Here is a 27,941-nt window from a genome sequence, read left to right on the forward strand (position 1 = left end):
ATCTCCAAATCCTCTCGCGGGATTTGTTTAAAAGACAGGTCTCCATTTCAACGTTGTCCCTGTTTCATCGTTAGCTGCAAGTAATCGGCGAAGGAGACAAAGAAACTCTAAAAGTGGTATGAAAACACACAGTTAGTCGATTAATGTTAACGCTATACTAGTTTTAACTGGAAAATCTTTATGTATTGGGATAATTGACACGGCTAAGCAACAAATAACTAGCTAACGTGTTAGCTTATTGTGTTTTTGTAGCTAACTTTTTAGCATCGTGAAAGTTTCTGTTATCTAATTCAGGATTTGCTTATTTCATCCATATTATTTTACTTTTTACTTCTTTGTGTTTGCATTTTTGAAAACAATAAAATATTTAAAATTGGTTTTATGTATTGCTTTGGAATTAAGAGTCATAATTGTAAACATTAAAAAGAAAGATTGTAAAATGCATTGAAAGAAGAGTGCTTGCTTTTGGGCTTTGAGCAGAAATGAACTGCATTGGTTTTATTGTAGAGTATTTGCTCACGTGCAACGTAATTTACTAGGTTTACAAATATGTTCAAGCTTTTGTGCAAATTTACTCTAGAGTATCAGCAACAGTCTGCACCAGATACTTCATTCTTACAAGTTTGTGTGTGTGTGTGTGTTTTTCCCTCAGATGTTGGTGCATAAACTAAGTATAATTAGTACTGAATTATTGAATGATGTGTTTTCTCCTGCAGTTCACCGGTCTTTATTTCCACAATGGCAGAAGGAGAAGATGTGGATTGGGAGCTTAGCAAAGAAAACATCCAGCCGCTGAGGCGGGGCAGAGCAATATCAGCTTTACATCAGGCCCTCAGTCAGCAGCAAGATGGACCCACATCTGCAATCAACCAACAGAGACAGTAAGATAATCCATTAAACTTTAGTATTTCTAAAATAATTGGAACATCTTTTGTATGTAGTTTAAAATATAATGCACTTTTTGCTCTTTTGCTTCTTTAGGGCCTTTGAGTCTGAGCTTCGAATGTACGATGGAGACGATCCACTTCATGTTTGGGATTGGTGAGTTAAATATTTAAAAATATTGTCTTAAAGTTAAGGATCTTTAACTATCCCACTCATCTGGACAATTTCGGTTCTGATTTTACAGTTATGTCAAGTGGACAGAGCAAACCTTCCTTCAGGGTGGAAGAGAAAGCAACCTCGCCACATTGTTGGAGCGGGCTGTGACCAGATTCACAGAAGAATCAATGTATCACAACGACCCTCGCTATGTTGATCTGTGGATCAAATTTGTACGTTCTAGTTTTCTTATTCTGCTGTTCTGTTAGACTAAGGCAGAAGTAACAACTTTAGGTGTTTGTGTGCGCTACCAGGCCGAGAACTGCCCCGAGCCTCTGGAAGTTTACAGGTACATGCAAGCTAAAGGAATCGGATTGACACAGGCGTCCTTCTACATCGCCTGGTCAGAAGAGTATGAAAATCAAGGCAATTACAGAAAAGCAGACCTGGTTTATCAAGAAGGTTTCAAGGTGCACACTGAGCCATCTGATAAACTCTCCCAGTTCCACAAGTACGAATCATTTTCATGTCAATTTTTCTACAAGTACAGCTCAGTTAAACCTTTCCCTCTGCAAATCACAACACGTTGCATTTTACTCACAGGGCTTTTCAGGCCCGTGTGTCCCGGCAGGCGTTATTAAACATGGAGAAGGACAGTAGTGATGAGGAGTCAAAACAACCTGAGAGAGTTTCTCTGGCTGTCCTGAAACATCGAGGGAAGAAAAAGGCCATCGCTCCTGTCATAAGAACTGGGGCCGCAATCAAAAGTATGCTTGTCTAATGTTACATCCTTAGCCGACGTTACCGGTGCTGTTACTGGGTTTTTTATGTCTTACTGGGTTTGTGTGCAGGTGTTTCTGGAGTGCTGCAGTCACACGGTGCCCCTGTTCTTGGCAACGTTTCAAACAGCCGGCTGCTGGTGTTTGATGAGAACAAAGCTGAAATTGCTGGTCCGTCAGAACCCAGGTTAGAATCGTGGGCGGCTCCCCCCACATCAAGGGCAAAGGAGAATGAGCAGAGAACTGAGAAATGGAGTGATGTAAAGGTACAAGACAGATCAATCTGTAATAGAACTGTAGTTCATCCGGATTGCCTAATGTCACTTGGTTTTCTGCAAACATGTTACAGATGCCCCAGAAAACCACATTTGGGCATAAAATAATGGCTCCACCACCTGCTAAACCCACTTTCCAACCATTTGTTGAGGAGTCGGACCAACCTCCAACCATGTAAGTATTGAGCTTTATATTTCTTAATCAAAAAAACAAAAAGACTCAAGATGTTTATTTTAGTAAGAATTTAGCCGTTTGCTTTAAAATCATTTGATCAAATTTTCTTTTATCACAGAAGGTTAAATGTGAGTGCTTCATTCTGTCCCGCCCTTAGGACGCCATGTAAGATCCACCCGGCGGTGAACACAGTTCTTATGGCGCGTAAGCCGAGCAAAGGGGATACTCCCCTGAAACGACTGCAGGACCATCAGCAGCAGCACAAAGACGCCGAGGCAGGGAAACTCCAGGAGCAGAGCATGTACTGTAAGGAGCTATTGCTCAGTGGCGCCACAGAGTTCTGCTTTGAGGAGCTGCGCGCCGAACGCTACTTCAAAAAGATGTCACAGGAAGCCAGAGGGGAAGACGGTCAGTCTTCTGTCAGTGCTGTAAATTGATGCTTTCAAAACGTTTTTAAACATTATTTTAACATTTTTACTTTTTAGGACCACAACGCTGCCCGTGTATAGTTTGTTGTCCACCTGTAAATATTGTTTTTGTTGAAAACAAAACAAGACAAGGCGAAAGGTCTTGTACGTGTACACGTTTGTAGGAGTTAACCTGTCCTGCCTCTTGTTTGCTCGCTCAGTTCCCCAAAATTAATAATTGTTTTTTCTACATCGTGCTGTTCTTCAGAACAGCGTGTTGTTTGCATGTTTTTGTCTCATTAAATGTTTTTTTTTAATCAGACACCCAAACATGGGTTAGGGTTCAAGTCTCAGTCTGAGTAAAACCTAAAACAAGTGTTCTTGATGTCCAATAAACGTGTTTGAACGTGTGACTGAAAACCTGAGTTGTGTGTTTGTCGCTGAGATGAGTGTGCAAGAGATCAAATACAAACGTGTATATATTTATATTACAGTGAATGTTATTTCAGTGGTCCCTTCGAATAACGGATTCATTTAGTTGATCTTGATACGACATATTTTGGAGATGGTTGAAGACTTCTTCAGTTGTAGTTCTATAGTCAAAACATTTTTATAAGATTATTTGCACAAAATCCCTCTCAAGCAATTTCAGCTTTTTTATTTTCAGTACCTTCCAGAATGAGATGTTTCAGGCCTTTGTCACTCTAAAAAGAAAGTAACCCCCAAATCAACCTTTGTTGCAGATGAACTATAAACGAGTGTCTAATAGTGCTGCATATTGGTAGTCGTTATTTTGGTGTTTGAGTTTAACATTTTTAAAATGTAAGCATTCTGCCCAAAAACCCTCAGTGCAGCGCCCTCTTCAGGTTAAAATTATCACTATATTTGAATCAACCATTGCTATTGACAAAAGGGCACCATGTGGTGTCTGCCTGTGATTTATGGCATGGCTGCACTGACAGGCTATGTGTGTGTGCCCATATAGAGCTGCTTGTTAGCATCCCGTTTATCAGCCAGAGAAACTCAGAGCACTGTCTGTTGCTCAGGCCACCAGACTGCCCCCTCTTGGTGCATTTTTCAAACAGGAAGTGTGGGTGAAGAAAGGCTCTTGTAGGGGAGTGACTTGCTCTTTAAGAAAACAAGCTGGAGCTGGCCACGCCCACCCATCTCCTGAAAGGCTGCTATAAGCTGAGAAGTTGATGTCTGGGAGGAGCTCGGAGTAGAACTGCTCCTTCAGCTGCAGCTGTGTTGCATGTGAGAGGTGGTTCTATGGTTTGTGATGTCACAAAAGGCAATTTTTTTGAAACGGCTCGTTTTGGGCATCTACAGGGTATCTGCATGTCCTTAAAAAGTCTTAAATTTGCTTTTTCAAATTTAAGGCCTTAAAAATCCTTAAAAATGACAAATAATCTTTAAATAGTTTCCAAAGGTCTTAAATTATCAAAGACCCAATAAACAAGATTCTTTTATTTCCATAAAATTTTCGTGAATTTCTAGTTAGTTCAGCATTTATTGTGTATGATATTGGCGTAAGCGGAACTGTACACATTCGGTTGGTTGTGAATGGGGGCTATTTTTAGATGAGCACGCTAGTGGAAGTTTGCGCCATGGGGAAGTGCAACATTAATGGTAACTGAATGGCTAATCCCACGTTCACGACATGGTTAGCACCGGTTCCAGGCAATAGCTGGAAATTGTAGCTTAATTTTAATTTAAAAAAATAGCTTCAATTTGGTCAAAGAGGCCTTAAAAAAGGTCTTAAAATGTCTTAAATTTGGCTCCCTTAAACCTGCAGATACCCTGATTTAATACTTAAAACCAAAAACTGACAGAAAACAGCTGGATCGTTTTTTTCAATGAAAGGAGTGTTTATAGTGGCAGTAGAGACCCCCCATGCAGCAGAAAAGGATGCAAAATTTGAGTTTTGCATAAAATTCATGAAATGAAACTAAATGCACACTTACAAGTTAAGCTCTGAAGGACACGCAGTTTATCATTACACCACACATAATTGTGTAAATACATGATGTTCCATTATGCTGCTCACATTGTTATGAATAAATAATGACGAGATGTAGTAAAAGAAGTTGCCTCAGTGAAGTTTGATGAATGAAGAAGGAAACGGTTCCTGCGTCTGGTAGCAGGTAATCAGCATAAACTTGGGTGTTCCCTGTTAATGCGTCTTTCTTGCAAATTGAGAAAAACTTATTTTGGTAATATGGTTTAAATATTCTAATCTAAAATCTTTTAAACCACAAAAAGGGTTTTATCACAATGCTAAGAAGGTGAATGATAAAAGAGGTCTGTGAAATACTCTTAAGTGCATGTTTTATTATTATTTAATATTATTGATTCTCAACTTTATATAGAGATAAACAAACTCTGCTTTGTTTTAGTTGCAGGAAAATTCAAGAAATCAATAGACGACAAAATAAATCAGCACCAATAAAAAATAAATGTGACAAAAATGCTGACAAGTAAACGAGACGAAGGGGACACGCCTCTCTCAATCCCAACAGGAAAATCCAGCATACGCAGATTTTTTCACTTGACTTCTCTCCGATGTTTGTTTTTTTACTGTATCTATAAACGTCCTCTCATATCAAAATGCCATGTGCTACACGAATGCCCCAAATCTGGCTCAGTCTTGCAGGCAATTTCTGCATGACTTGACCCTAATACAGTTTACCCCCCCAGCTCTGAGCCTCATAGCGGCTCTAAATTATTCAGTGAATGATTGTGGTGGAAGGAAAATAACTATTTAACTCCAGTGTCATTAAGGCGGTGATGCAACTTTAGTTTCCAGTTCCTCTCTCGGACTTGTGGGTGACACTGGACTCAAAGTCACTTTGAATATGGGAGCGATTATTGCCACCGTTCATCCAAATACAGCAGAACCCCCCTAACACACACACACACACACACACACCATCTGTCATCTCTGACCCTGTCCATTCATGGATAATGCATGTGACTCTGAACAGCAGCACACTCGGTTCTCGAGTCACTCTTGTAAAGGAGACAGAGGGACAGGGATGGAAGGCAGTGAGGTGACTGAAAGGTATCCCAGGTGATGTGGAGCAGAGTAGCTCTCCTTACCTTTACTGTCACCGGAAACCAGCTTTAAAGCCCCCCCCCCCCCCCCCCCCCCCACACACACACACACACACATTTGCACTAACACACAAAGCGATCAGTTATTTTGCAAACCAATCAGGGGGTGGGAGGAGGCAGAGAAGGAGGAAAGTGATAAAGAGGGAGGAAAAGGGAGGTGTGTGTGTGTGTGTGTGTGTGTGTGTGTGCGTGCGTGTGTGCGTGCGTGTGTGTGTGTGTGTAAAGACGGAGCTTGAGAGGAAGAGAAGAGAGTGGGGGTTGGTGGTAGATGGATGGAGGGAGCTATGTGGGGCCAAGATATCCTCTCCTCCTGGATGTTGCCTTTCCTTTTCCTGGCTTTGCCCTTCCTTGGTGCAGCATCCCTGGGAGCAGGCACCGGTACACGGAGCAGCGCTCAGCCACGGAGCCGAGGATGATTCAGCCCCAACAAAGAGCCTTTGAAATGGCAGCGTGTGCTTCTGCCTGGAGGGAGGAACGCATCAGGCTTTCCCAGGCAAGCGGCAGCCTGCAGTGTGCTCTTGCTTGAGAGCCAGCCCTCCTCGTCGCTGAGACAGTGAGATGTATTTGCCGTGTGTGTATGTGTGTGTGCGAGTGAGCAGCGTACAATCGTGAGGGTGTATGTGCACGCTCCTGCTTCCAATCCTTTGTGGAGGAGAGAGGCTCTCCTCTTCACTGGACGCCAAGGTAAGAAGGATTAACTGATTTTTTCCCTCTCTCTAATAATTAATCCCTCCAGAGCTTTGGATATTCTCTTCAAGATGAGAGGTGATGCTGGGAAGAAGAAGTGGGGGAGGAGGAAAAGGGAAAAGAGGGTTAACATCATTGATAAAGAGCAAGTATGGCATCGTTTGGCACCAGCCGTGGTGGAGAAAGGAGATGGAGAGGCTGTGAGTGGAATGCAGCACAGGCAGGTGCAAATGAGGAGAGAAGAAGGAGAAAAGGGGACAACTGTGCAGGTTGTTGGAGGCATTCAAAGATGGACCACATTTCTAAAGAAGAGCCTTCTGCTTACATTTCTTCCTCAACATCCTCTTAACCTCTAATTCAAAGAAAAACAACAAAAAAATCCTTCAAATGCTCCCCTTTTCAAGAAGACTCCACAGCCTGCACACAGTGAAGACACTTCCTGTTGTTGTCACGGTGTGTTTGTGCGTGTCGAGTTCTCAAGCGAGCGTTCATCGGCTCCTGCTGCAAATGGTCATGTTAGATGAACAGGAGCAATATGTTAGAAGCTGGCAGTGACATGTGCTCTGAACGTCTAGAAAACCTGTCGTACAAGAGCTCGCATAAACGTGGGAGTTCATGTTTGCACTGTTCTGTTTGAATTTGGATTTGAGCCGTAAAGATCGGCACTGTGGAAAGTAGGTTAGCAAAGTCTCTCCATTAGTTCCTTTATCAGACGCTACGTGTTGAGTAGAAATCAATCCAAGGCTAAGGTGACTTAAAGAAGTGTATGGATTTTAGTTTTAATCCAGAGATCCACAGTCCACTCTCTCTTTCTGACAGCTTTTCCCCAACCTGTTCTTGTCTCATCCGTGCATCCCAGAAACACCTGAAGGGATTTTCTTTTGCAGAAGTGCAAGAAAGAATTATGCATCCGTTCAAAAGCGTTCAAAACAAACCACGGTCTGAGGATTCTGTTGTGTCTGCTGCTGATGAAACCTGATGTAAAAGCTTGCATCTCAGGTGACTCATTGATATGTAAGAAAGAGACGAGGAAAGGGTAGAAGAGGCCTGTTGCACGCTCACACAGCTGAACATCTGCTCCGCTGAGAGTGTCTTCGAGTTTGATCTGACGTTTCTCACAGATTCATCTCGAACAGAGACAACACGGGCTCTTGTGCGTGACATGGGACACTAACAGGACGTCTTGCTCTCACATGCTTTCAGATTTCCTTCAGGAATCACAGAATAAAGAAGTCAAAATTAGAAAAGCATGACCCGACTCTTCTCCTTTGGTTTAAACAGCACCGGTGCCGGGTTGCAGATCCACACCGTGAAAGATTTCATGCTTTGACACAAAAAAGATAAATAAATAAATGAAAGCTTGAAAAATCTCATACGTGTACAGTGAAGCTTGCACCGCATCCCAGCGCATCAATAAATGAGACCCCAGAGAGACGACTCGGGCTCGCACTGTCGGTCCAGAGTGGTCGCACGTTTCTATCAACGCAGCATCAAACTGAGAGCCAAGAAGACCTTTTTTTGAAACAAAGTGATTGTCCGTGCCGCACGTCCACACTCTCCTTGGTTCTGGACCAGAACGTTGTAAACAGGGTGTTCCTCTGCCTGCACAGATTTGTCAGCATTTAAAAACGTACGTGAAATAAAATTCCCAGGATACCAAGATTGTTGCTTTCACAATTCCATCATATAAAAGTGTTTGAAGAAGCGTTCCCTGCTCGGTTCTGAGTGCCTACGCGACACGCTGCACGGAGGAACAAACTAGTTTCCTTGTCCATATTCCCATCTAGGAGAATCAGTCCCATTACATCAGTTGACAGAATGATGTATGCACTCTGTTGATACGACTGTGTTGTCCTGAAATCCTCTTGACTCTGGCCCGTTTACTTCAGAGAAGCTGATGGAGGAAATGGGGTTGCATCCTCAGAAATGAGAGGGGCCGTGCCTTCATTGAACTTCCAAATGAGAATCAGTGATGGATGATCATTAGTTTTCACTCGCTCTGCATCTGCTGGCATTTCTCAACAGCAGGCGCGTCAAAAATGTGGTTCGAGGGCCATATGTGACCCTCCAAGTGTGTGAAGCCCCCACTTGCAATCCCAGGCCGTTGATGCAGATTTGCACTTTCTGACATTTTTATGTAACAAGTCTAGTTTTGACCCATTTTGAGGAGTTACAAAACAATTCACATGCAGTAAAATCTTTTTTTGAAACAAAAAAATGTTATTTTTGTGGCCCGCCATAACATTTAACTCGACAAGTGTGGCTCGGTACGGGGTGCCAACTCTAAATTGAGACGTTAAAAACAATTTGTTTAGCGTTTATCTCACAACAGGAATAATGAGGCTTGCATTTTTTCAAGTACTTTGCTGCTTTAATTTGAGACAATTAGAGTGTTGCGACGTTTTTAAACATATATCCAAAAAGTGGTCCAAGTATAAGTTTTAGATTCAAATGTAAATAAATGTAAATATGATAGTTTGAAATAAATATTTGGAAACAAAATGTGGATTACCAACAACAATGGGTGTTGAAGAGATTCCCTATCTAACATCTAAAAGTCCTTTTGAAGATGAGGGCAGTTAGTCTGTTACATTATTCATCACGTGTCTGGGTCTCTTGCATAAAGCAAACAAAAATAAATAAATAATCCATGGATGAATGACGTTATATGGGGGATCTCTTCACCTTGCTATTATTCATTCAATTCAATTCAAAAATACTTTATTAATCCCAGAGGGAAACTGATTGCTGTAGTAGCTCATAATAATAATAATAATCAAGTCATCAAAGAGTTGTTGTATATTACAATGGCTGTTGGCAGGAAGGATCTCCAGTAGCGGTCAGTGTTGCAGCAGAACTGAAGAAGCCTCTGACTGAAGACACTCTTCTGTTGTCGGACAGTCTTGTGAAGAGAATGCTCAGGGTTGTCCATCATTTTCTTGATTCTCTGGAGAATCCTTCTTTGCATTATCTCCTCCAGCGGTTCCACAGTCGTCCCCAGAACAGAACCAGCCTTTTTTATTAGGCTGCTGAGCCTTTTCAGGTCCCTGCTTCTGATGCTGCTACCCCAACAGACGATGGCTGAAGAGATTACACTCTCAACAACAGACTTGTAGAAGATCTGCAGCATCTTGCTACAGACATTGAAGGACCTAAGCGTCCTCAAGAAGTGCAGTCTGCTGTGTCCCTTCTTGTAAACGTTTTGTCTGTCCTTTCTCCAGTCCAGTCTGTTGTCCAGGTGAACTCCAAGGTATTTGTATTCCTCAACCACCTCCACTTCTTCTCCCATGATGGAAACGGTGTTTGACTCCACCCTGTTTCTTCTGAAGTCTAAAATCATCTTTGTTTTGTTCACGTTCAAGGTCAATTGATGATTATTTCCACACCAAGCCACAAAGCGCTCCAACAGCTCTCTGTACTCAGCTTCCTGTCCATCTCTGAAGCGGGTTCAGAAGATGGATAGATGGACTTAGCTTCTTAGCTAAATATTTACTTTAAAAACATTGTTTACACAAAGACTCATCATTTCGATGGAACTTTCTATAACAGTTTATAACAATTTGGTTTTAAACTCCAAGATTTACATTTATAAATTTAAACGTGATGCTAAATGTCTATTCTTAAAATGTTCACGTATTTTCAGTCAGCACCCCGTCATCCCTGCTCTTACATTTTAAAGATTTCATCTTCCTCCCTTCTCTCTTGCACACCCTGTCCATATTAAAAGAAGAGCTGTGCGCATTCCCACACAGATGTCTGTCCTTGAGCTGGCATCCCAAACATTGTGTTTTCCTCACTACGTTTTCCTCATCCTCATCCTCAAGAAGGCAACAGCAAAAGCTTCTGAGTTCACTTTGATGGAATCGCGCGTGACTTCCACTGACTTAAAAGAGTTCATTAGAAAATTTGAGCAGAAGCCTTTAAGTGACGCATCGCTGACGGTCATGTGACATTTCAAACTCCTTATAAGTCACCATCTGTGAACTTTCTGAGTGGATGTAGGTCATCCCTGAATAAGATGCAACATGAATCCAGACAGTTTCTTTGCTGCGTTAATATTTTCAGATTTTTTCCCACTTTTCCTCTAAAGCTAACATCAGTGTGCTGCTGATGAGAAATGCGCTAAAACTAGTGCAGATCGTTCATTTTAGATCAGGGGTGTCAAATATGTGGCCCACGGGCCGAATCCGGCCCGCAAGCGGGTTAAATCCGGCCCGCGAGATGGTTGCGTAAACTTTATTTTCATACTTTACAATGTAGAGTGAAAATAAACTTATCATTGTGAGCAAGTTTCCCTGTAATGAGTATAAATAAAACAAAGCTGCGCTCAAGGCTCACACAAGAACTTCACATGCAATCACATCCTGAAGTTGGCCGCCTCTCAGGATGTGACTTCTGATATTGATGTGCTGGTGAAAGCTAAAAGATGTAAAGTAAAATGAGTCAAATATACTTTAAGTGCTGCATGAAACTGATCTTGCCATGTGATCTGTAAGCCCTTTGAATCACTAAGGAATGTTTTTTTATTTGTTGATTTTTTTTTTTTTTTCAATTTTTCAAGTACACTTCAGGTGTTGTACTTGTACTACACTGTCCTCAGGCTCCAGCCTTATTTTATATTGATTGTATTAAAACAAAGAAAATAATCTGAAGTTTTTTTTTTATTTACCGGTCCGGCCCACTTGGGACTAGATTTCCCTCAATGTGGCCCCTGAGCTAAAATGAGTTTGACACCCCTGTTTTAGATGCTCTGGAGGTGCTCCTACACTCGAGTAGGGCATTTCTCTCAGTTCCTGCACATCACGAATTGTAGTTAATTAAAAATAGTTGTAGAATCGCTATGGATTTATCAAAATTTTGTCTGGAGCAAGCTCTAGACCCAGATCTTGGACTTACTATCCCCACTCAGCTTAAAACACAATGCTGCCCAAACAGCTGCAGCCAGATTTGTAAGAAGGGTAATTTAAAGGATGCATGTTGTCCTCCAACATTCAGCAGAGGACTTACAGTGCATGACATGCAGTATGAGACCACTGGGATGAAATATGCACGGCGACATCGTGTTATTCCGTGTCGTTGAGTGCGGTTTATTACATTGCATGTCCATCCATTTGCAGTCGCTGCATGTCCCTGGAGGTGACTTCAAAGATGAATTTGACACGAATCATAAACAATGCCATTGTTCCGTCCAGTCAGTGCCTTATTTTATGCCTTGGCGTGGTGGTGCATCAGAAAAGCTCAAGAAGGAGATGACCACTCAGGATCGTCCAGCTGCACCCCCCCCCCCCCCCCCCCCCACCCCTTCGACATGCAGTCCTATTACACTCAAAGGGCGAAACGGACACGGCAGTGAAGCTCATGGAAGTGAAACCTCCAAAAGCAGCTGTTAAGAACGTGATGGTTTCTGTGTCAACGTGAAATGCTGTCGCTTTAACCCCGTGTGAGTCACCATATGGGATTATTCTTATGCATGCAGTTATAAAAACAAAAAGAGGATTATCTCATCTCCACCGTCTCCCACCCTCACCTCACTATTTGACATGAATCCTCTACAAAATAAACACGTGTCTGGTGCAAGAGAGGAGGGGGAGGAAGATGAAGTGTGCTAAAATTAGATCCCTGAAAGACTGAACTAAAACACTAATCCTGCGAGCAGTCACCTGCACGCTTGCTACATGTCTCCACATGTGCCGGCAAGATGAAAAGAAGGAAAAATTAGGGCAAATGGGGGGGGGGGGGAATCATTCAGCTGAGCTGTGAGTGCGGGCCAAATCCAGTATCTCCATCTCTCAGTCTCCTCCTACTCACCCACAACTCCTGCTCGGGGTGGTTTGAACACAAGAGGAAGGCGAGTGTGCCCACTCCTCTTCTGTCGGGTTGTCTGTGGGGAAACATACCGATGGCCTGGTTGTATTTCTGCATGGGAGGAGAGGCCAAGCTGCTCTGGCAGGTGAAGAAGCTCCATCCTTTGCAGGGTTACAGTTGTAATTGAATACTTGAGCTTTGGAAATAGGATGCGATTAGATGATGGCACTCTAGAATGAAATAAGGTCTGTTTACATGTTTTATTTTTTAATTTCTCATCACCTTGTTTTGAAGGGGACATATTATGCTCACCTTATGCATCCATTTGTGTTGCCATATAGGTCTCTACCCCTTCTACAAACGCTCCAAACGTAAAAAAGAAATACATCCCTTTCCTGTCAGTGTTTGTTTTCAGGAACTATGCGATTTAAAAAAAGTCCCAGTTTGTGATTGTCATGTTGTGATGGTGGAGATGATGGACCAAGTGTGGTGGAGCTGACCAGGAGGCAGGAATGCAGGCACGGATAAAGTAAAAATGGGTTTAATGACAGGATACGGCAGGAACAACGAGAACAACACGACAAACAACAATCTGACAAAGACTGGCACAAGGAGGGAGGTATAAATATGCAGGGAAATCAGGAACACATGGGCAGGTTAACAAGGGGCAGGTGAAACCAATAGGGACTAATCAGGCAGGAGAGGGACACAGTCAGGAAGGCAGGGGCAGATCGTGACAGTACCACCTCCATCAAAACTCCAGGATCCTCGGCTTCCATCAGCAAAAACAGGACGGGGCAGAAAGCAGGAGAGGAGAAGGGGTTCAACCACCCCGGGAACGAGTAGGATGCGCCGAAAACCCCTGAGTCAGAATCTCCCTCTTCCAAACGGAGAAAAAAGAAAAAAAAACCTTCAGAACAGATGTTGCAGAGCTCACCACAGGTCCAGGTTGGGTCGGATCATTCTGTCATGTATGTGCATGTCTCGTTTTGTCCTGTCGCTCCCGTTGCTATGAAATCCATTTTTATTTCATCCGTGCCTGCTCTTCTGCCTCCTGGAACCCTCCACCACACTTGGTCCGCCATCTCCACCTTCACGTCATGACAGAGATGTCACCTCAACTGGGGAAAAAAGAATAGAACCACCCTCATGTGCAAGAGAGAGCAGCAGCTCTACTCGGAGCCCCTTCCGGATATTTGAGCTTCTCAGCTTATAGCAGCCAGAGCGGGAGATGGGTGGGCGTGGCCAACTCCAGCTTGTTTTCTTAAAGTGACAGAGCAGTGAAACAGAAAATGTCAGGAATACAACTGCTGCTTTATGTGAGACTAATGCAAAAAACTTCACAAACATATATTTTATAGACCATATAACTATAGCAACTTCAGAAAAATAATCATAATATTTTTTATTGCATGCTTTCGGCTCTATTTAGCTCGTTGCATCAGCACAAATGTAAACAAACAAAAAATGTGCTAATCTAAGAATCTTTAGGATGACCTCATCCTCTCCAGCGCTTCATATCACTGACAGCAACCGGCTGAGTTTTGCCTCAGCACTTTGATAGATTCAAGACAAGCCAGTGAGGCATGGGGTCAAGTCCCAGCCGATTCCAGGGATGTGACCAGAAAGCTGGATGGCGCTCTGCGGACGTTTATCTCGGTGCATACGCTTGATCTGAGAAATCGATGGGATTTTGTCATCAAGACTGTCATATTCAGGCGAGAGGTCATAGTAGGGCCAACTGCATGGGCTTAAACCTTGTAAATCAATACATGCATCAACTTTTGAATTAATTTGGCCCAGGCAATAAATGTGTGTTGCTTTCTCCTGATTACCAGACTCTAAAGTGTGGAACATAAAAGAGGAACTGCTGTGATGTGCTGATTTTGCTGATGGGGTTCCATGAAACCTTCACAGTTCCCCACATCCTAGTATTGATGTAGGAAGAGGACGGCAGCATGCATTTTACTCATGAGTAAATAACGATTGATCTGCTCTCGAAGGAATTCATGAATGCAAATGTGTAAACATTTGTTCAGGAGATGCCAATGTCTGCATATGAAACTGTGATCTAGAAAAACAGCACCATGTTCAGAACAGGAACACACAGATAATCTCCATTTGGTTGTTGAGAGCTTTTCTGCGGGAAGGAAAACGGATCTCTGACGTTCCAATAGTTCCAGGTCTGCCCGTCATCTCGGCCACAATGCCTCACTTCTCACACCATAATGTCGCTGTCAGATAGAATTAGGGACTTTCCCAGCGTTGCATCGTGCATCACAGAGTGATGCGTTTATGCAGCACTTAGCAAATTAGCCTTGTGATTGCGTGATCCTTAGAAAGTGACACGTCTCTGTGAGCGCTTGCCCCTCTGATCCCATTCCTCACATCCTAACCACTTTCTGGCATGAGCAGGACTTCGCTCGTGTGACCGATGGGTTTGGTCTCACTGTGCCCTTATGGTGAGGCAGCAGTGTTGGTGGCATGGGTCAGTCGCCTAACAAGCATTGTTGGTCTCGTTTAGAGCCATGCTGGTTTCAAGGCTGCTGGTGTGACTGCCTGCTGGGTCACAGAGGGTTGCAGACGTCATTTTCTCAGCTCTAGCCTTTTCACGGTGTGTAATGGGGAGATTGTCCCTCATAAATAAGCCTAATGACCCCCCTGTCCATGTCAAGTCTATGTCAATAATGTGATTCTGCGTTTACCACCTTATCTCTGCTGATTAAAATGTAAAAAATTGATGTTTCTTTTCAAATTATGGTTGCAGTTTGTCACTGACAATGATGCTAAAAGTGAAATTTTAAAAACAGCCTCAAGGCTTCTATTAAAGGTGCAATAAATCTGCACATGGATGAGGAAAACCAGCAGACTTTATACAGGAAGAAGAGGCAGCCAGTGCTGTCGTCTCTCGCCTCGCTCTAATCACTACTCCACCGTGCAGTCTTGCCAAGCAGAATCTTCTTCAACACAGTATAACATCAATACTTTTTCCATGTTGTCACTAACTTCTCATTAGTCACTGTCACTCGTGATCAGAGTGGATTTGATCCTTCTGAAAATCAAAAACACACGATCTTCACCGTTTTGGGTCACATCAGCATCTTTTCGCAAGCTCTAATTCAAATCATTTTAAAAATCCATGATGGTTAAATTCTAAACAACACAATCAAACTCAGAAATCTGCAACCATCTATCCATTTTTTGCAACATGCACACCATTTTTCTGCAGCACAGTTGACACTTAATAACTAAAAATTACATATATCAGTTGTAATAAATGCCTCTCTGCATACAGCATCACATCATTTCAGGACTAAAAGCTCATTGTCTGTTAGATCAATCTTTAGGAACTTGTGCATGAGCGACAGTAAAATAATTTTATTTTCATTGTAAATATTACAGACTGAAGCTCTAATAAAACCTATAGAGTGTAGAAAACATTGGAATTTATGCAAACTGCATTTTAGGATTTTAACCTTGTCTTGTATCGTTAAAGGTGAAACTGGAAAAATGAGAATTTGGTGCAAAATTTCATTCATTTGAGTAATTCAATTTAAAAAGTTAAACTAATCTATGAGATAGACTCATTAAAGCCTTTAATTTATTATAACTGTGATGATTATGGCGTACAGCTTATGAAAACCCCAAATTCAGAATTTCACACATGTTACACTATTGTGAAACTATTTAATATTCTAGACTCAGCGTCAAACTCTAATCAGCTACTTAATCAAAAAACACCTGCAAAGGGTTCCTGAGCCTTTAGATGGTCTCGCAGTCTAAGCTGAATTACTGACATAAAAAAACTTTTGCTCCATAATCATTTTTTTTCTATTTCACCTGTAAATGAAGCTTATTATAGCCGTCAAACATGTTAGAGTCTCCTAAAACAACATATTGATGGTGTGCAGTTTTATTTAAAGGAGACATAACATGCTTTTAAGTTATTCCTTTTTACATCTAAATCATTCAGTTGGGGGTCTAAATACAGTGGAACTGCAGTTCTTTGGTCTGATTTCCTCATTATTGTTGCTCTACAGACCCTCATCTACCCCTGTTCTGAGGAGAGTCTTGAGAACGAGCCGTTTTTGGGTACTGTCTCTTTAAACTGGAGGAGGAGCTGTAAACTCCGCCCCCCTCCATAGTGCAGACCTGTACTCTCCTCCCCCAGTCGGACTTTGTAGTTCTATAAAGAAATCATTATTTAGCATAGCAGATTTAGCATAGCATATTAGCATTTTAAAACATGTGGGGAGGGTAGTTCATCAAGCTGTTTCAAGGCTGCTAACTCTCTCATGCATTTGTCTGTAGTCACACACACACACCCGTCACTGCCGACGGAGGGACCAGCTAGCAGGCACGTGCGCGCGCGCGCACACACACACACACACACACACAAGGAATGCTGCTTGCTTATTTATTTCTATAAAAAATGTTTTAAAAAATGATACAGCTCATTAAAACACCATTAAAAGAATACATTTTATTAAGATCTCTATCTAAATATATACATACATATAATTATAAATAATTTTATAAGTAGTCTTATTTTATATTGGGTGTCTTAATGGCTGAAAATGGATAAAAAGCAGTTACATTTTAATTTAAAGATTTGAGATTCGAGTCAAAAATAAAGAACATTCCTCCAAATGTTCTTTAATGTCATCATTATAATTCTAATGCTTACAACTTTGTTTTTATTGTCTGCAATGCGTAGCCTATATCTTTATTAAATGTGTTTAGCTGTAAAGTGGTAATTCTCTCTAATGTGTACAGAGAGGTGGACATCAGTGCTGCAGTGAAATTCCCAAGATCAGTCTGCTTTGCTAACAAATATAGTTAAATCTTACCTGCATTCTAAATAAATACCGTTAGGTGAAAACATCAGTAGGCATTGAGTTATTGATACAATCCCTAACAGCCAGAATGGAAGAAGAGCATGCTGGGTCATCCTGGATCTGAGCCTGTTCTGTGTATTTACCTACAGGATGCAATAAATGTCTACAAGGCTGAGTTTGGACCATTACATCTAAAAGAAAACATACAATCAGTGATTTTTTTAAATTGTTTACATTAATATACAAATGTTCTAAGTATTAACCTCACAGCAAATAAGTAGAACTATATAATAAACAGGCTTTAGTAGTTAAACAGGCGTTGTGCACACAGGTGCTTTGTGTCTCGGTGCTGGTGGTGTCTAGGTCTCAGAGTTCCTGTCCTCCTGCCGTCTTCTGTTGTCCTCAGGATACGGATTGATGTTTCCTGATGATGAGGGAGGGGCAGTATGTGGGCTTCAAACTGGTCCTGGATAACAGTGGGAGACCTCCGTTGTCTGAATACTGAGACCAGAGGGTTGGTGAGATGCAGATCTTCTCTACCTCATCTAGAAACGGAGTTGGTTCAGGGAAAACTTTTCCAAAGACCAGTTCCATGATGTCATCGTCATATTCTGCAATGATAGACGATAACTTTAATGACATATTTTGTTTACAAGCAGCTTTAGGAAAGTTGTTTCTTTAGCTTTCATGTTTATAGTCACGTTTGTGTTTGTTCACAAGTTCACTTTGCTGCAGTGACTTCATATTCTTACAAATGTAATAAAATAGTGACACTAAAATTATACAAATGACTCCTTATGAAAGGAAGCTCATTAGAGAGCAGCGCAGACAGACTTACTACATGCTGCAGCTGTTTTTACAGGCCAGCTGCTGCTGAATTTGGGGAAAGTTATTCTGCACACATCCAGATCAGATGGTCGATTACAGAAAATAATGTAATTCAATAATTTCTAAACAGATTAAACAAGTAAAACATCAAATAAATCACTCTGCTGTCATCAGACGGAGTGATTCAGGGGGTGAGGTGTTCTTAATGATGAGGGTGGCTGAGGTGTGTCATCACTCACTTTGGTCTGGTCCAGACCGTCTCTTTACTGGTGGGTCTCCTTCCTCAGTAGGTGACGTGAAATGCCAACATCTGAACGTTCTGTGTTCCTTAGAGGAGAAGAAAAGTAACATTAGCAAGCTGGCTAAATTATTTTTTACTAGCATCTCGGAGAAGCAGATCTTCACTTACCTAAACATCAGACCAGTTTGTCCCAGCTGAGCTCATCAGGGCTTTAGTCTGAGCCTGTCAGTGAAACACGGCTCCAGTCTTCTGGATGTTGACTCTAAAAAGCAAAGGAGCATTTTTACTTTTGTTTTACAGCCGATTTTATCAGCTTTCCGACGCTCACGCTCATACAGACGGTGAGCTTTGCTGCGTCTGACTGATAAAGTTAGTTTTTATATCTGCAGTGAGACAAAAAACTAACCTCACTCCACTCAGAGATTGTTCTTTAAAACTATTAAATCCACTGTGTTGACGCACTTTAATGACTTTGTCACGCTGCATTTTAGCTGATATGGGACTTTATTTACTGGATGCTAAGATTACATCACACTCACGTAGAATAACACACAGGCTCTCTGCTTCTACAATCAGTGGGAGGTTATCATCTGGTGTAAAAGAAGGCGTTGATCAGAAATCACGTTTTATTCCACGAAAATCAGCCAAATCCACATTGATCTGGGTGCTAACTTTACTAGCGATAGCGATAGCAAGCCGGATGCTAACGCTTTAGTGCTGCTAATGCCCGTAAATCTAAAGTAAAGTTTGTCGACATTTTAGAGTGATATGAAGCTTACCGCTCTGCTGCTGTGTCCCGGTGCTGCCACATTCAGATGCAAATGACTCCTTTTAGATAGATGAAGCCCTCAGTACTTACTAGCCTGGAGACAGGAACGAACGAACCACGCGCGCGCGCGCGCGCGCACACACACACACACTACTTTTTCTTCTGTGTTTTTTTAGCAGTAGTGTCATCAGCTCCTGGGTTTAAATACTGCCACACCACCCTTCCTTAAAACGAGGAACAGTTTTGAGCTGTGTGTGGCTAAAATAACCAGACATTCTGCATTTTTCCAATAGGACTACAAAAAATCTTAGCGAGAAGAAAAAATGGCGGATTGGCTCTGTGTTTAGCCGAGGGCCATTACCATATTTGGTAGTTATCCTGACTAAATTAATTACTGACGTAATGGATAATGTAAAAACTGAACGGGTGGACAAATATGCCCAAAACTTAATTATTAAATATCTAAATAGCAACTCCAGTGAATAATATAAGCCTTTTTGCTCACTTAGACACTTAAAATGTGAAACACACTGTGTTAATGGATAAAAAAGTGGGTTTTTCATGTTATGTCTCCTTTAATGTTTTTCATTTTGACGCCTTGAGATACATTTTCTTTCCAGTCAGCGTTGCAAAATCGGTTTTCCTGTCAGTGCCGTCTTCGGCTGATCGAAATTTTAGAGCAGAGGAGATTTGTTAAATTGTCAGCAGTATTGGAAAATGGAGCTTGCAGGATTGTTTTTCATTTTAATGACGTGAAGAAAGAAGGATCGTTCTTCTTTTTGCTCTACTAAACTCAAGGTGTTGTCATGATCCGCCCCAGCCTCCCTGTCTGTGTCTCTCCTGCCCTTGATTAACCTTATTGTTCTCACCTTCTGCCCATGTGTTCCTGATTCCCTTGTGTATATATACCTCCCTCTTTGCTCCTGCCAGTTGTCGGATCATTGTCGTTTGTGCATGTTCGTTTGTCCTGTCGCTCCCCGTCTACAATTAAACATATTTTTATTTTTTCATCCGTTTGCCTGCTCTTCTGCCTCCTGAAACCCACCACCACACATGGTCTGCCACCTCCACCCGCAGAACATGACAGGTGTGAAGCCTCATCGCCGCTAGTAACAGTCAGATTTATGAAACTAGGTTTTTGTGTTTTACAATCATCATGAGGCTTTATTTTAACAGAGGGGACCTTCAACTTGACAGCCTCAGTACCGTCCACAATTAAAACCACAAGCTCATTAACTTGGGTGTGAGGAGGCGAAGGCATGTTTGAACAAAGTTTATGAGTATCCTTCAAAATTTCAATCATTCGGTGAATTCCTGCTCATCGTTTCACGGCTGTGGTCTTTAGGGTGAGTCAGGACTGGTTTTCCAGGACGTCCTCTATATGACACATCCACACAAAACCGTATTAATATTAATCATAAGACTCAAGTGTGAGTGATTATCTCCCAGTACAACAGCGCAGCCTACAAAATGAGATGTAATGTATTTAATCATTTCCATCCACGTGAATTAAAAGTAAAGATGAGCAAACAATAAACCTGAGTTGGCGGCTCAGCAAATGCATGCAAAGATGAACCGGTCGCCCTCCCTTCAATCAGAGGGCGCACAAGCTACTAATTAGGGTAAGATATGAAAGGCTTGTATGAGTTTGAAGCATGGCCTGGTATGGTATATGAGTGTGTGTGTGTGTGTGTGTGTGTGTGTGTTGCTTTGCTAATGCACTGAGAGCCCGTAAGCACTGGCCAGCTCAGCCATGCGCTCGTCTGTAAAAGGGCAGAGAATGAATGAGCCCTAATTGACCAGATATCCTTCATTACACATGTGCTTACAAATCCATCCACTCTCCTCGGAGCTGTTTTCAGTAGGAGGAAGCTCGTGACAGCCTTTAAGGCACAGGAAATGTGGGGCATCCACATGGGATGTTGAGACGTTCCCATCCTAGACTCGGGGCAGCTTTCAGAGGAGCTGCTGCAATGTTTTACACGTGGAGATGTCTGAAAATGTTTTGTTTGAATAGACCTGATCAGGGAGGGGAGGAAAACTAACGGCATCAAGAAGTTTGCTCATTAACAAGACAAGATTCATGAGTTTGAACGTTTCTCTCTGCAGGGACATTCTGAAGCAGCCAAGCTGCAGACCTTCTGGTCCTGACGATGTTTCGCAAGAAAAAGAAGAAGAGGCCGGAGATATCAGCGCCCAAAAACTTTGAGCACCGCGTCCACACCTCGTTTGACGCCCAGCGCGGCTGCTTTGTGGGCCTGCCCACGCAATGGCAGAGCCTGATAGAAAACCTGCGCAGGCCAAAGCCCATGGTGGACCCCTCCAGGATCACAGAGGTGGAGCTGAGGCCAAAGAAGGTATCTAGATAGATATTCATCTTCAAACAGGAACAAATATTAGAGAAATATGGTTTGTTTGAAAAAGGAAGCAGCAGAGAGAGACTCTGATGCCAGTGTGGACTGACTGCCCCCTTTCTTCCTTATCTATCACAAAGCTGAGCTAATGACCCTGCTGTGTAGACTGGCTGAACAATGCCGGATTCTCATGGGAGCTACAAGATTTATTACTGCGTGCTGACAATTAATAAGAAAGTACATGGGGCCTTCTCACAGATGTCAAGCAAAAGGAATGAAAAGTGCAGTTACAGCAGAGGAAATGTCTGTGAGTGATTCAGCCTGAGAACCTCAGAATTTCTACGCTTCATGAAGCGTACTGTTGATGCTCTTATGGTCCTCCAGAAAAATCAAGATCTCTGTGAAGTGGTGGCAAATAGAGAAGGGCAACACCAGAACATAAGTCAGACTTAGGGGTACACAAGACCTTCATAATGCAGAATACCTCAACCAAACAAGAGAATAAAAACCCGCACTAAAAACTATTAAATTAGATATTCTTTCAAAAACTCTCTTTATTCATCTGTGCATCCTGGCATGTGGGCCTCTACTGCATCTACAAACTCTGCAAACATAAAACAAATCCAACCACCCGTTTTCTGTCCGTTTGGTTTTAGGAGTCGTGCCTAAAATAAGCCATTTCAAAAAGTTCCCGTTTGTGACATCACAAACAGGGAAAGCAGAATGGATCCACTTCTCATGTGTAAGCTGCTGCTGAAGGACCACCGGCTCTACTTTGAGCCCCTCCCGGATATAAAAGCTTCTATAGCCATCTGAGTGAGGGATGGGTGGGTGTGGCCAGCTTCAGCTTGTTTTCTTAAAGTAACAGAGTCCTGAAACGGCTCATTCTGGAAGGTCCTGAAATTTTCAAGAATAAAACTGCCTAAATTGCTTTCTGTGAGAGGGTGTTTATGCAAAAAAAAAACTACTATAACTTCAGAAAGAACGTCATAATATGTCTCCTTTAAACAAAACAATCAACAACATCATAACTATCTGTCACCCTCTCCACTCGCAGAGGTGCCACAGTGGGTGAGATGTCACCTGACCTCCACCTCCTCCACCATGAGGACTTAAGGAAGAGAAAGAAGAGAGGCTGTTGACTGACGGGAAGCTGAACATGACCCCGCTCTGACTAAAACTCCACCATGCACTCACTCTTAAGCTATTCTGGCAAAACATCTAAACTTTGTTTTATTCCAGGGCAAGAGAGGTCCTCTGTGTGCCTGCCAACTGTTCATACCATTTAAAAGGTCTAAAAAGCTGTCATGACATGAAAGCTCCTGCTTCTGTCTTTGCTTGGCACATTAGTCAGGGTATTGTTAGAATGAGCCACCGGGGAGGGGAATTAAAGACATTGTCTTAGAAAAATGACAAAATGTCCTTTTCACATTCGCATGTCTAAATTTAAATCGCCTCTGAGCTACGATTATGTCACTTTTATCATCTCCATCCGTCAGAAATCTCCTCATTTCATAATCATGTCATGCAGACTGTAATGAAGATGAACGCCTCTTCCCTTTCAGACTATCGTGCGTGGAAGCATGATCGGCCACGGGGAGTACATCTCAGCCATGATCAACGACATGAGCCGCCTTTCTGTGACCAGTTCCAACTCCTTGCGGAAGAGTAGTCCCTCAGCCAGGAAGAGAGCCCAGTCTCTGGGAAGACTGGGGGAGGTGAACGAAGGAGATGGTTACCAGTACGAGGGCCTGACGCAGGATGATGATGAGGATGATCAGGAGCACTGGAGGGACAAAACCAGGAACATTCACAGTGAGACTAACACTCCATACTTGGGAATGAAGAAGAGCATCACTCTGCAGCCCAATGGGATCTTGCCAAAGGCTAAATCAACATATGAGGTCGGAGTTAGCTCCATGGAGGGACCCTCGCGGCCTGCTCAGTCCCAGAACATCCCAGCTAGTCACGGGCCTTACATGAGCGGAGAGATGGGCAGTCCTCAAGAGAGACTAATATGGAAAAGAGACTTCCAGCTGCCTGGAGGAATGCCACCAAATCAGAGACACATAGCTTGTTTTTACAGCCCTGCTGTGGCTGTGCAGCAGCTCCACCGAGACCAAGGAACCATCACAACAGAGCTCCGACCCAACGCGCCACTGTACATGCACCCTCACAACAGCCCGGGAAGGCCCTTCTCCTCATACGACCTTAAAGTAAGCACCTCTATGCAGGAACGATGAATAATTCATGATGCATAATACATGCATGTTTCTAATGCCATGTGTGTCATTTTATTAGCACCCAGCATGTTGTGCTTGGATGTTGATTTATTTAATTCATGATTTTAGGGTGTTTAAGGAATCTTTAGGGTTCACAGAGATGCTTGGGTTGTGGAACCGTAATGAGGCAGCACACTTACTGGCCTTTGGCTAAAGGTGATTTAAGTTTCAGCTCTTTATTTGAGGCCAGTGTTAAGAAATGAAATGTGGGCTTAAGTGGACTTGTAAATGTTGAAAGAGGATGTGCATGCACATGGGACTCTTAGCAGCGTGAGTCGTGTCAGATGAAGTAGATGCAGAGAAAAAGAGAAGGACTTGATTTACGTTCAGTTTTTAAGTGGGCTGTGAACCCCAGGCACACGGCCAACCCCCTTTCAGCTCTCTCTCTCCTGTTATCATGCAGGCAGAGTCCGTGGTGAGATACCACTCCGGTTTCCTGCCGACCGGCACCAGCAGTCCTCTTGTTGGAGGAATTAGACCTCAGCGGATGGTGCGCTCCTCTGCAAGCTACACTCTGGGTCTGTCACCTAACATGGGGTTGAGGCCCGGTGGACCAGACCCTTTCCTCAGACATTCAGGATGCCCCAACCCTCCATATCCCCGACAGGACAGTCCCTCCCAACCTCGACCTTCTCCCACAGGCTCATTAGCAACCAGTCCTCCAGGCACCTGCTCCCCAGCCTTCAGACCGCCACAGCATCCTGCACCCAGACCACCTCCTGACCCTCCGAAGGTGACACACGAACAGTTTAAAGCAGCCCTGCAGATGGTGGTGGATAAGGGCGATCCACGGACTTACTTGGAGAACTTTGTCAAGATTGGAGAGGGGTCAACAGGGGTGGTGTGTATCGCCACAGAAAAGCACACTGGAAGGCAAGTGGCAGTGAAGATGATGGACCTGCGCCGTCAGCAGAGGAGAGAGTTGCTCTTTAATGAGGTACATCTAAGCTACACTCATAACCTTTTAGCCTTTTACTACTCAGACTGCATCCTTGGTGGCTTCACAAGAGAATTCCAAAGTCTGAAAATGACCTGAATGATGGTGTCATGGTGGTTTTTGTTTATGACTCATCCAAGAGCAGGTTCTCCCAAACTTGTCAGCATCCAGCCAACAAAATACCTGAGGCAGAGTCTGGTGATGTTCAACGACATCAACAAACATACTACTTCTCTTAAATCAAACACCCAAAAGGATTAGGTTCTCTCTCCGAGACATGCTAATGGCTAGCCTCTCTGATGCTAACGCCAGCCTATCCCTGCTAATGGTCCGTCGAGGAGGTAGGAAATTCAGCTAGTGGCATGCCTAGGCACACTAATGGCTAGCCTCTCCAACGTTAACACCAGCCCATCCAGGCTAACGCTAGCCTATCCATGCTAACAGACAGCAGAGGGAGTGTTTGAACCAGTAAATGACCAGCTGAGGGCTGCTAGTCCCTAGCGTATCTAGTAGTAACGCCGGTAAAGGTTCTATTCCTCAGTAAGCGGCACCAGCCTCTCAGTTACCGGCGCCAGCTTATCATTAATCAGATCAGTAGTTTGCTTCAGAATTTATATAGCCTCCTGCTGCTGGGCAGTAGTCTTCATTTTGGCCCCCGTACCGCGCCATACTACTCAGAGCCCCTTCCTCATCCTTTCCCTGAGCTTCTCAGCTTATAGCAGTCTGAGAGGGAGATGGGTGGGTGTGACCAGCTCCATCTTGATTTCTTAAAGCTACAGAACCCTGAACCACTCATTCTGGAAGGTACTAAAACTGTCAAGAACAAAACTACTGAAATAGCTTTATGTAAAAGAACTTCATAAACATGTTTTAGATCACAGAACTATTATAACTTAAGACAAAAGTCAAAATATGCCCCCTTTAAATAGTGCAAACTTTAATCCACAAACAAAAAATGTGGACAAAATGTCTAAATTCATAACTCTAACGTGAATATTTTGTTCCACAGGTGGTCATCATGAGGGACTATCAGCACAAGAATGTGGTGGAGATGTTCAAGTCTGCCCTGGTTGAAGAAGAATTGTGGGTAATCATGGAGTACCTGCAGGGTGGAGCACTAACCAACATCGTGTCTGAAACCAGGTACTTAGCAGGAGCATGAAAGTGTCTCACGTCATCATTTTATACAAAGAATATTCCCTCTCAGATATCATTACAGTTTTAATACGTGACCACAAGGGGGCAGCATGCTACCAACTGAAGAGAGACCAGTGTGGAATGTCATTGAGTCTTCTGCAGTCAGTGTCTGCTGGTTTTCTCTGAAAATGTAGGATTGTGTACACAATGCATTAAACCTCTATTATATTAAATGTCAGATTTTGGTTTAAACGGGATATTTTAATACTGTAATAATGTGATTCATACATCAAATATGAAGACGTATTGGCCAGGAGTTGTCTATTTAATTCATTATTAACATTTGACTATTTCCATTTTTATTTTAAAAATACCCTGGGGTTAATTTTATTACCTCTGAGGGATAAACACTTCTTTCAAGCCTCAAGAATGAGCCAGCTGTCACAATAAAAGCCAGAACAGTCACAATGTTGACAGAAAAATGTTATCTCTTTGGTTTTTCCGACACAAGCGATCCAAATCTTTGTCTATTAAAGAACATCTTCGTGTCTTCTTTTTAAAACACATTTTTTGCCGTTTCAAAACAACTCTGTCTTCTTCTGCATGTTTGTTGGTGAATTATCGGAGGCACATTAACAGCGTGGAGACGAGCGTCACTCCGCTGTGTGGGAGTTGTTCTGAACTTTGCTCTCTTTATCGTTGCCTTTAATGTGCAGTGATTCATGATTTTTTTCCCCAGCTTTTGGAGCTGTTGTAACTGGTAATGGAAAGGTGTCAAATGTTCATGTAAAGTGTGTGTGTGTGTGTTTCTGCAGGCTGACTGAGGAGCAGATTGCCACAGTGTGTGAAGCTGTTCTGCAAGCCCTGGCCTATCTCCATTCACAGGGAGTCATTCACAGAGACATCAAGAGTGACTCCATACTACTCACTTTAGACGGAAGAGTACGACACGTCATCATTACTTCCGTTTTGGCTCATCTTGTTGGCACGTTAGTTACTTTGTGGTTTTCTTTCTAGGTGAAGCTTTCAGACTTTGGCTTCTGTGCCCAGATCAGTAAGGACATCCCCAAGAGGAAGTCTCTGGTAGGGACGCCCTACTGGATGGCTCCTGAGGTCATTTCCAAGTCACCATATGGCACCGAGGTGAGGAGGCACCCTGACGATCCCAGAAGCATCCAGGGATTCCTCAGCATGTGACTGGAATCTGGCACTGCAATAGAAAATATCTTAAAAGACTCAAAAGAGTCTGGAAATTTTCAAAATGAAAGTCAGAGGATGCTTAAGCAGCTCCAGGAGCTGCTGCAAACAAAATAATGAATATGCCATATAACATTTAACACTTTAATCTCCACACAGACAAATGAGCAATATAAAGTTTTCATTTTGTATTTATAATTGTTAAAATTTATTAAAAGTTAAGACGAAGAAATGTGTCTTCCATTGTAGTTTGATGCAATGGGATATGGCTTAGTGGTAGATTAAACTGGTGACTAATTAAGGTCCAGACTGACATTCTGTGTGAGCTAATGCATTGTTTTTATTTAGTTGTGTAAAATAATCCATCAAGACCGAAGCTGGTAGGTTAAAACTTTGCAGGAATCGGTAAAGAATCAGCATTACCGTTCTTTCTTTTGTGCACCAGGTTGATGTGTGGTCAATGGGCATCATGGTGGTGGAGATGGTGGACGGGGAGCCCCCGTACTTCAGTGAAATGCCTGTAGCAGCAATGAAGAGGCTGAGGGATGAGCCGGCTCCGACGGTTCGAAGTGTCAGCCAGGTGCCGACACGTTCAAATGATTCCTTCTCAGCCAATTCAGTCAAACTAATCTGTGGCTCCCCTCTTATCCAGATATCTCCTGTTCTCAAAGACTTCCTGGATCGAATGCTGACTCGGGATCCCTTGGAGCGGGCCAGCGCCACTGACTTACTGGAGCACCCCTTCCTGCTGCAGACTGGCTCACCTCAGTGCCTGGTCCCGCTGGTGGAACAGTACCGAAAACGCATGTCCCGCTGCTGACCCACTGGGGCTCACGGGCCCAGACTTCAGCCTGCCTATCTCAGGCCTCCAGGGAGGACAGCACTGGGTTCCAGCTCTCCCATACGACCCAGGCAACTGGGCCATCAGCTCAGAGACGCAGACCCAGGCGGCATTCTGCCAATGTCACGGTGGCAAGTTCGGTTGACAGAAATGACGTCATGGTCTTGGCGATGCAAGAAGCACTTTAGGAGTGAGTTAAAGGCAGCATGCAAGCGCTCGCCTCTCAGCTCGGTT

The 27,941-nt window shown here is 43.0% G+C and overlaps 2 protein-coding genes and 1 long non-coding RNA gene across 4 annotated transcripts; 2 read left to right on the forward strand and 1 right to left on the reverse strand.

Moving 5' to 3' along the window:
- Positions 1-9: 9 nt before the first annotated feature.
- On the forward strand, positions 10-3,097 carry bub1bb (BUB1 mitotic checkpoint serine/threonine kinase Bb). The gene is made up of 9 exons (XM_015970310.3): positions 10-116; positions 717-881; positions 982-1,041; positions 1,130-1,274; positions 1,356-1,552; positions 1,645-1,808; positions 1,893-2,086; positions 2,170-2,270; positions 2,428-3,097. Exons 2-9 carry the CDS (start codon positions 739-741, stop codon positions 2,705-2,707), a joined length of 1,284 nt encoding a protein of 427 aa, XP_015825796.1. The 5' UTR covers positions 10-116; positions 717-738; the 3' UTR covers positions 2,708-3,097.
- Positions 3,098-6,336: 3,239 nt separating this feature from the next.
- LOC107392482 (serine/threonine-protein kinase PAK 6) lies at positions 6,337-27,906 on the forward strand. Of its 2 annotated transcripts, XM_015970312.3 has the most exons (9): positions 6,337-6,475; positions 21,069-21,316; positions 22,879-23,529; positions 23,999-24,532; positions 25,542-25,675; positions 26,485-26,611; positions 26,687-26,812; positions 27,312-27,446; positions 27,519-27,906. In XM_015970312.3, exons 2-9 carry the CDS (start codon positions 21,113-21,115, stop codon positions 27,684-27,686), a joined length of 2,079 nt encoding a protein of 692 aa, XP_015825798.3. In that variant the 5' UTR covers positions 6,337-6,475; positions 21,069-21,112; the 3' UTR covers positions 27,687-27,906. The 2 variants fall into 2 exon arrangements, with proteins under 2 accessions (XP_015825798.3, XP_015825799.3); XM_015970313.3 differs by lacking the exons at positions 6,337-6,475; positions 21,069-21,316 and adding an exon at positions 22,464-22,605.
- On the reverse strand, positions 17,507-19,108 carry LOC139063835 (uncharacterized). The gene is made up of 4 exons (XR_011517164.1): positions 18,970-19,108; positions 18,359-18,452; positions 18,189-18,276; positions 17,507-17,732 (listed from the first exon to the last, which is right to left on the reverse strand). It is a non-coding gene; the product is annotated as an uncharacterized lncRNA (long non-coding RNA).
- Positions 27,907-27,941: the final 35 nt, after the last annotated feature.

Source organism: Nothobranchius furzeri, chromosome 18 (assembly GCF_043380555.1).
Source record: "Nothobranchius furzeri strain GRZ-AD chromosome 18, NfurGRZ-RIMD1, whole genome shotgun sequence".
In the NCBI taxonomy this organism is placed as follows: domain Eukaryota; kingdom Metazoa; phylum Chordata; class Actinopteri; order Cyprinodontiformes; family Nothobranchiidae; genus Nothobranchius; species Nothobranchius furzeri.

What these genes read in the sequence shown, in the direction of transcription:
- bub1bb (XM_015970310.3), top strand. Translation starts at nt 739, where the DNA reads ATGGCAGAAGGAGAAGATGTGGATTGGGAGCTTAGCAAAGAAAACATC. An exon ending in GCAATCAACCAACAGAGACA is followed by an intron (nt 882 to 981) that starts GTAAGATAATCC and finishes TTGCTTCTTTAG; the next exon opens with GGCCTTTGAGTCTGAGCTTC. An exon ending in AGAAATGGAGTGATGTAAAG is followed by an intron (nt 2,087 to 2,169) that starts GTACAAGACAGA and finishes AACATGTTACAG; the next exon opens with ATGCCCCAGAAAACCACATT.
- LOC107392482 (XM_015970312.3), top strand. Translation starts at nt 21,113, where the DNA reads ATGTTTCGCAAGAAAAAGAAGAAGAGGCCGGAGATATCAGCGCCCAAA. An exon ending in AACATCGTGTCTGAAACCAG is followed by an intron (nt 25,676 to 26,484) that starts GTACTTAGCAGG and finishes GTGTTTCTGCAG; the next exon opens with GCTGACTGAGGAGCAGATTG. An exon ending in AGTCACCATATGGCACCGAG is followed by an intron (nt 26,813 to 27,311) that starts GTGAGGAGGCAC and finishes TTTGTGCACCAG; the next exon opens with GTTGATGTGTGGTCAATGGG.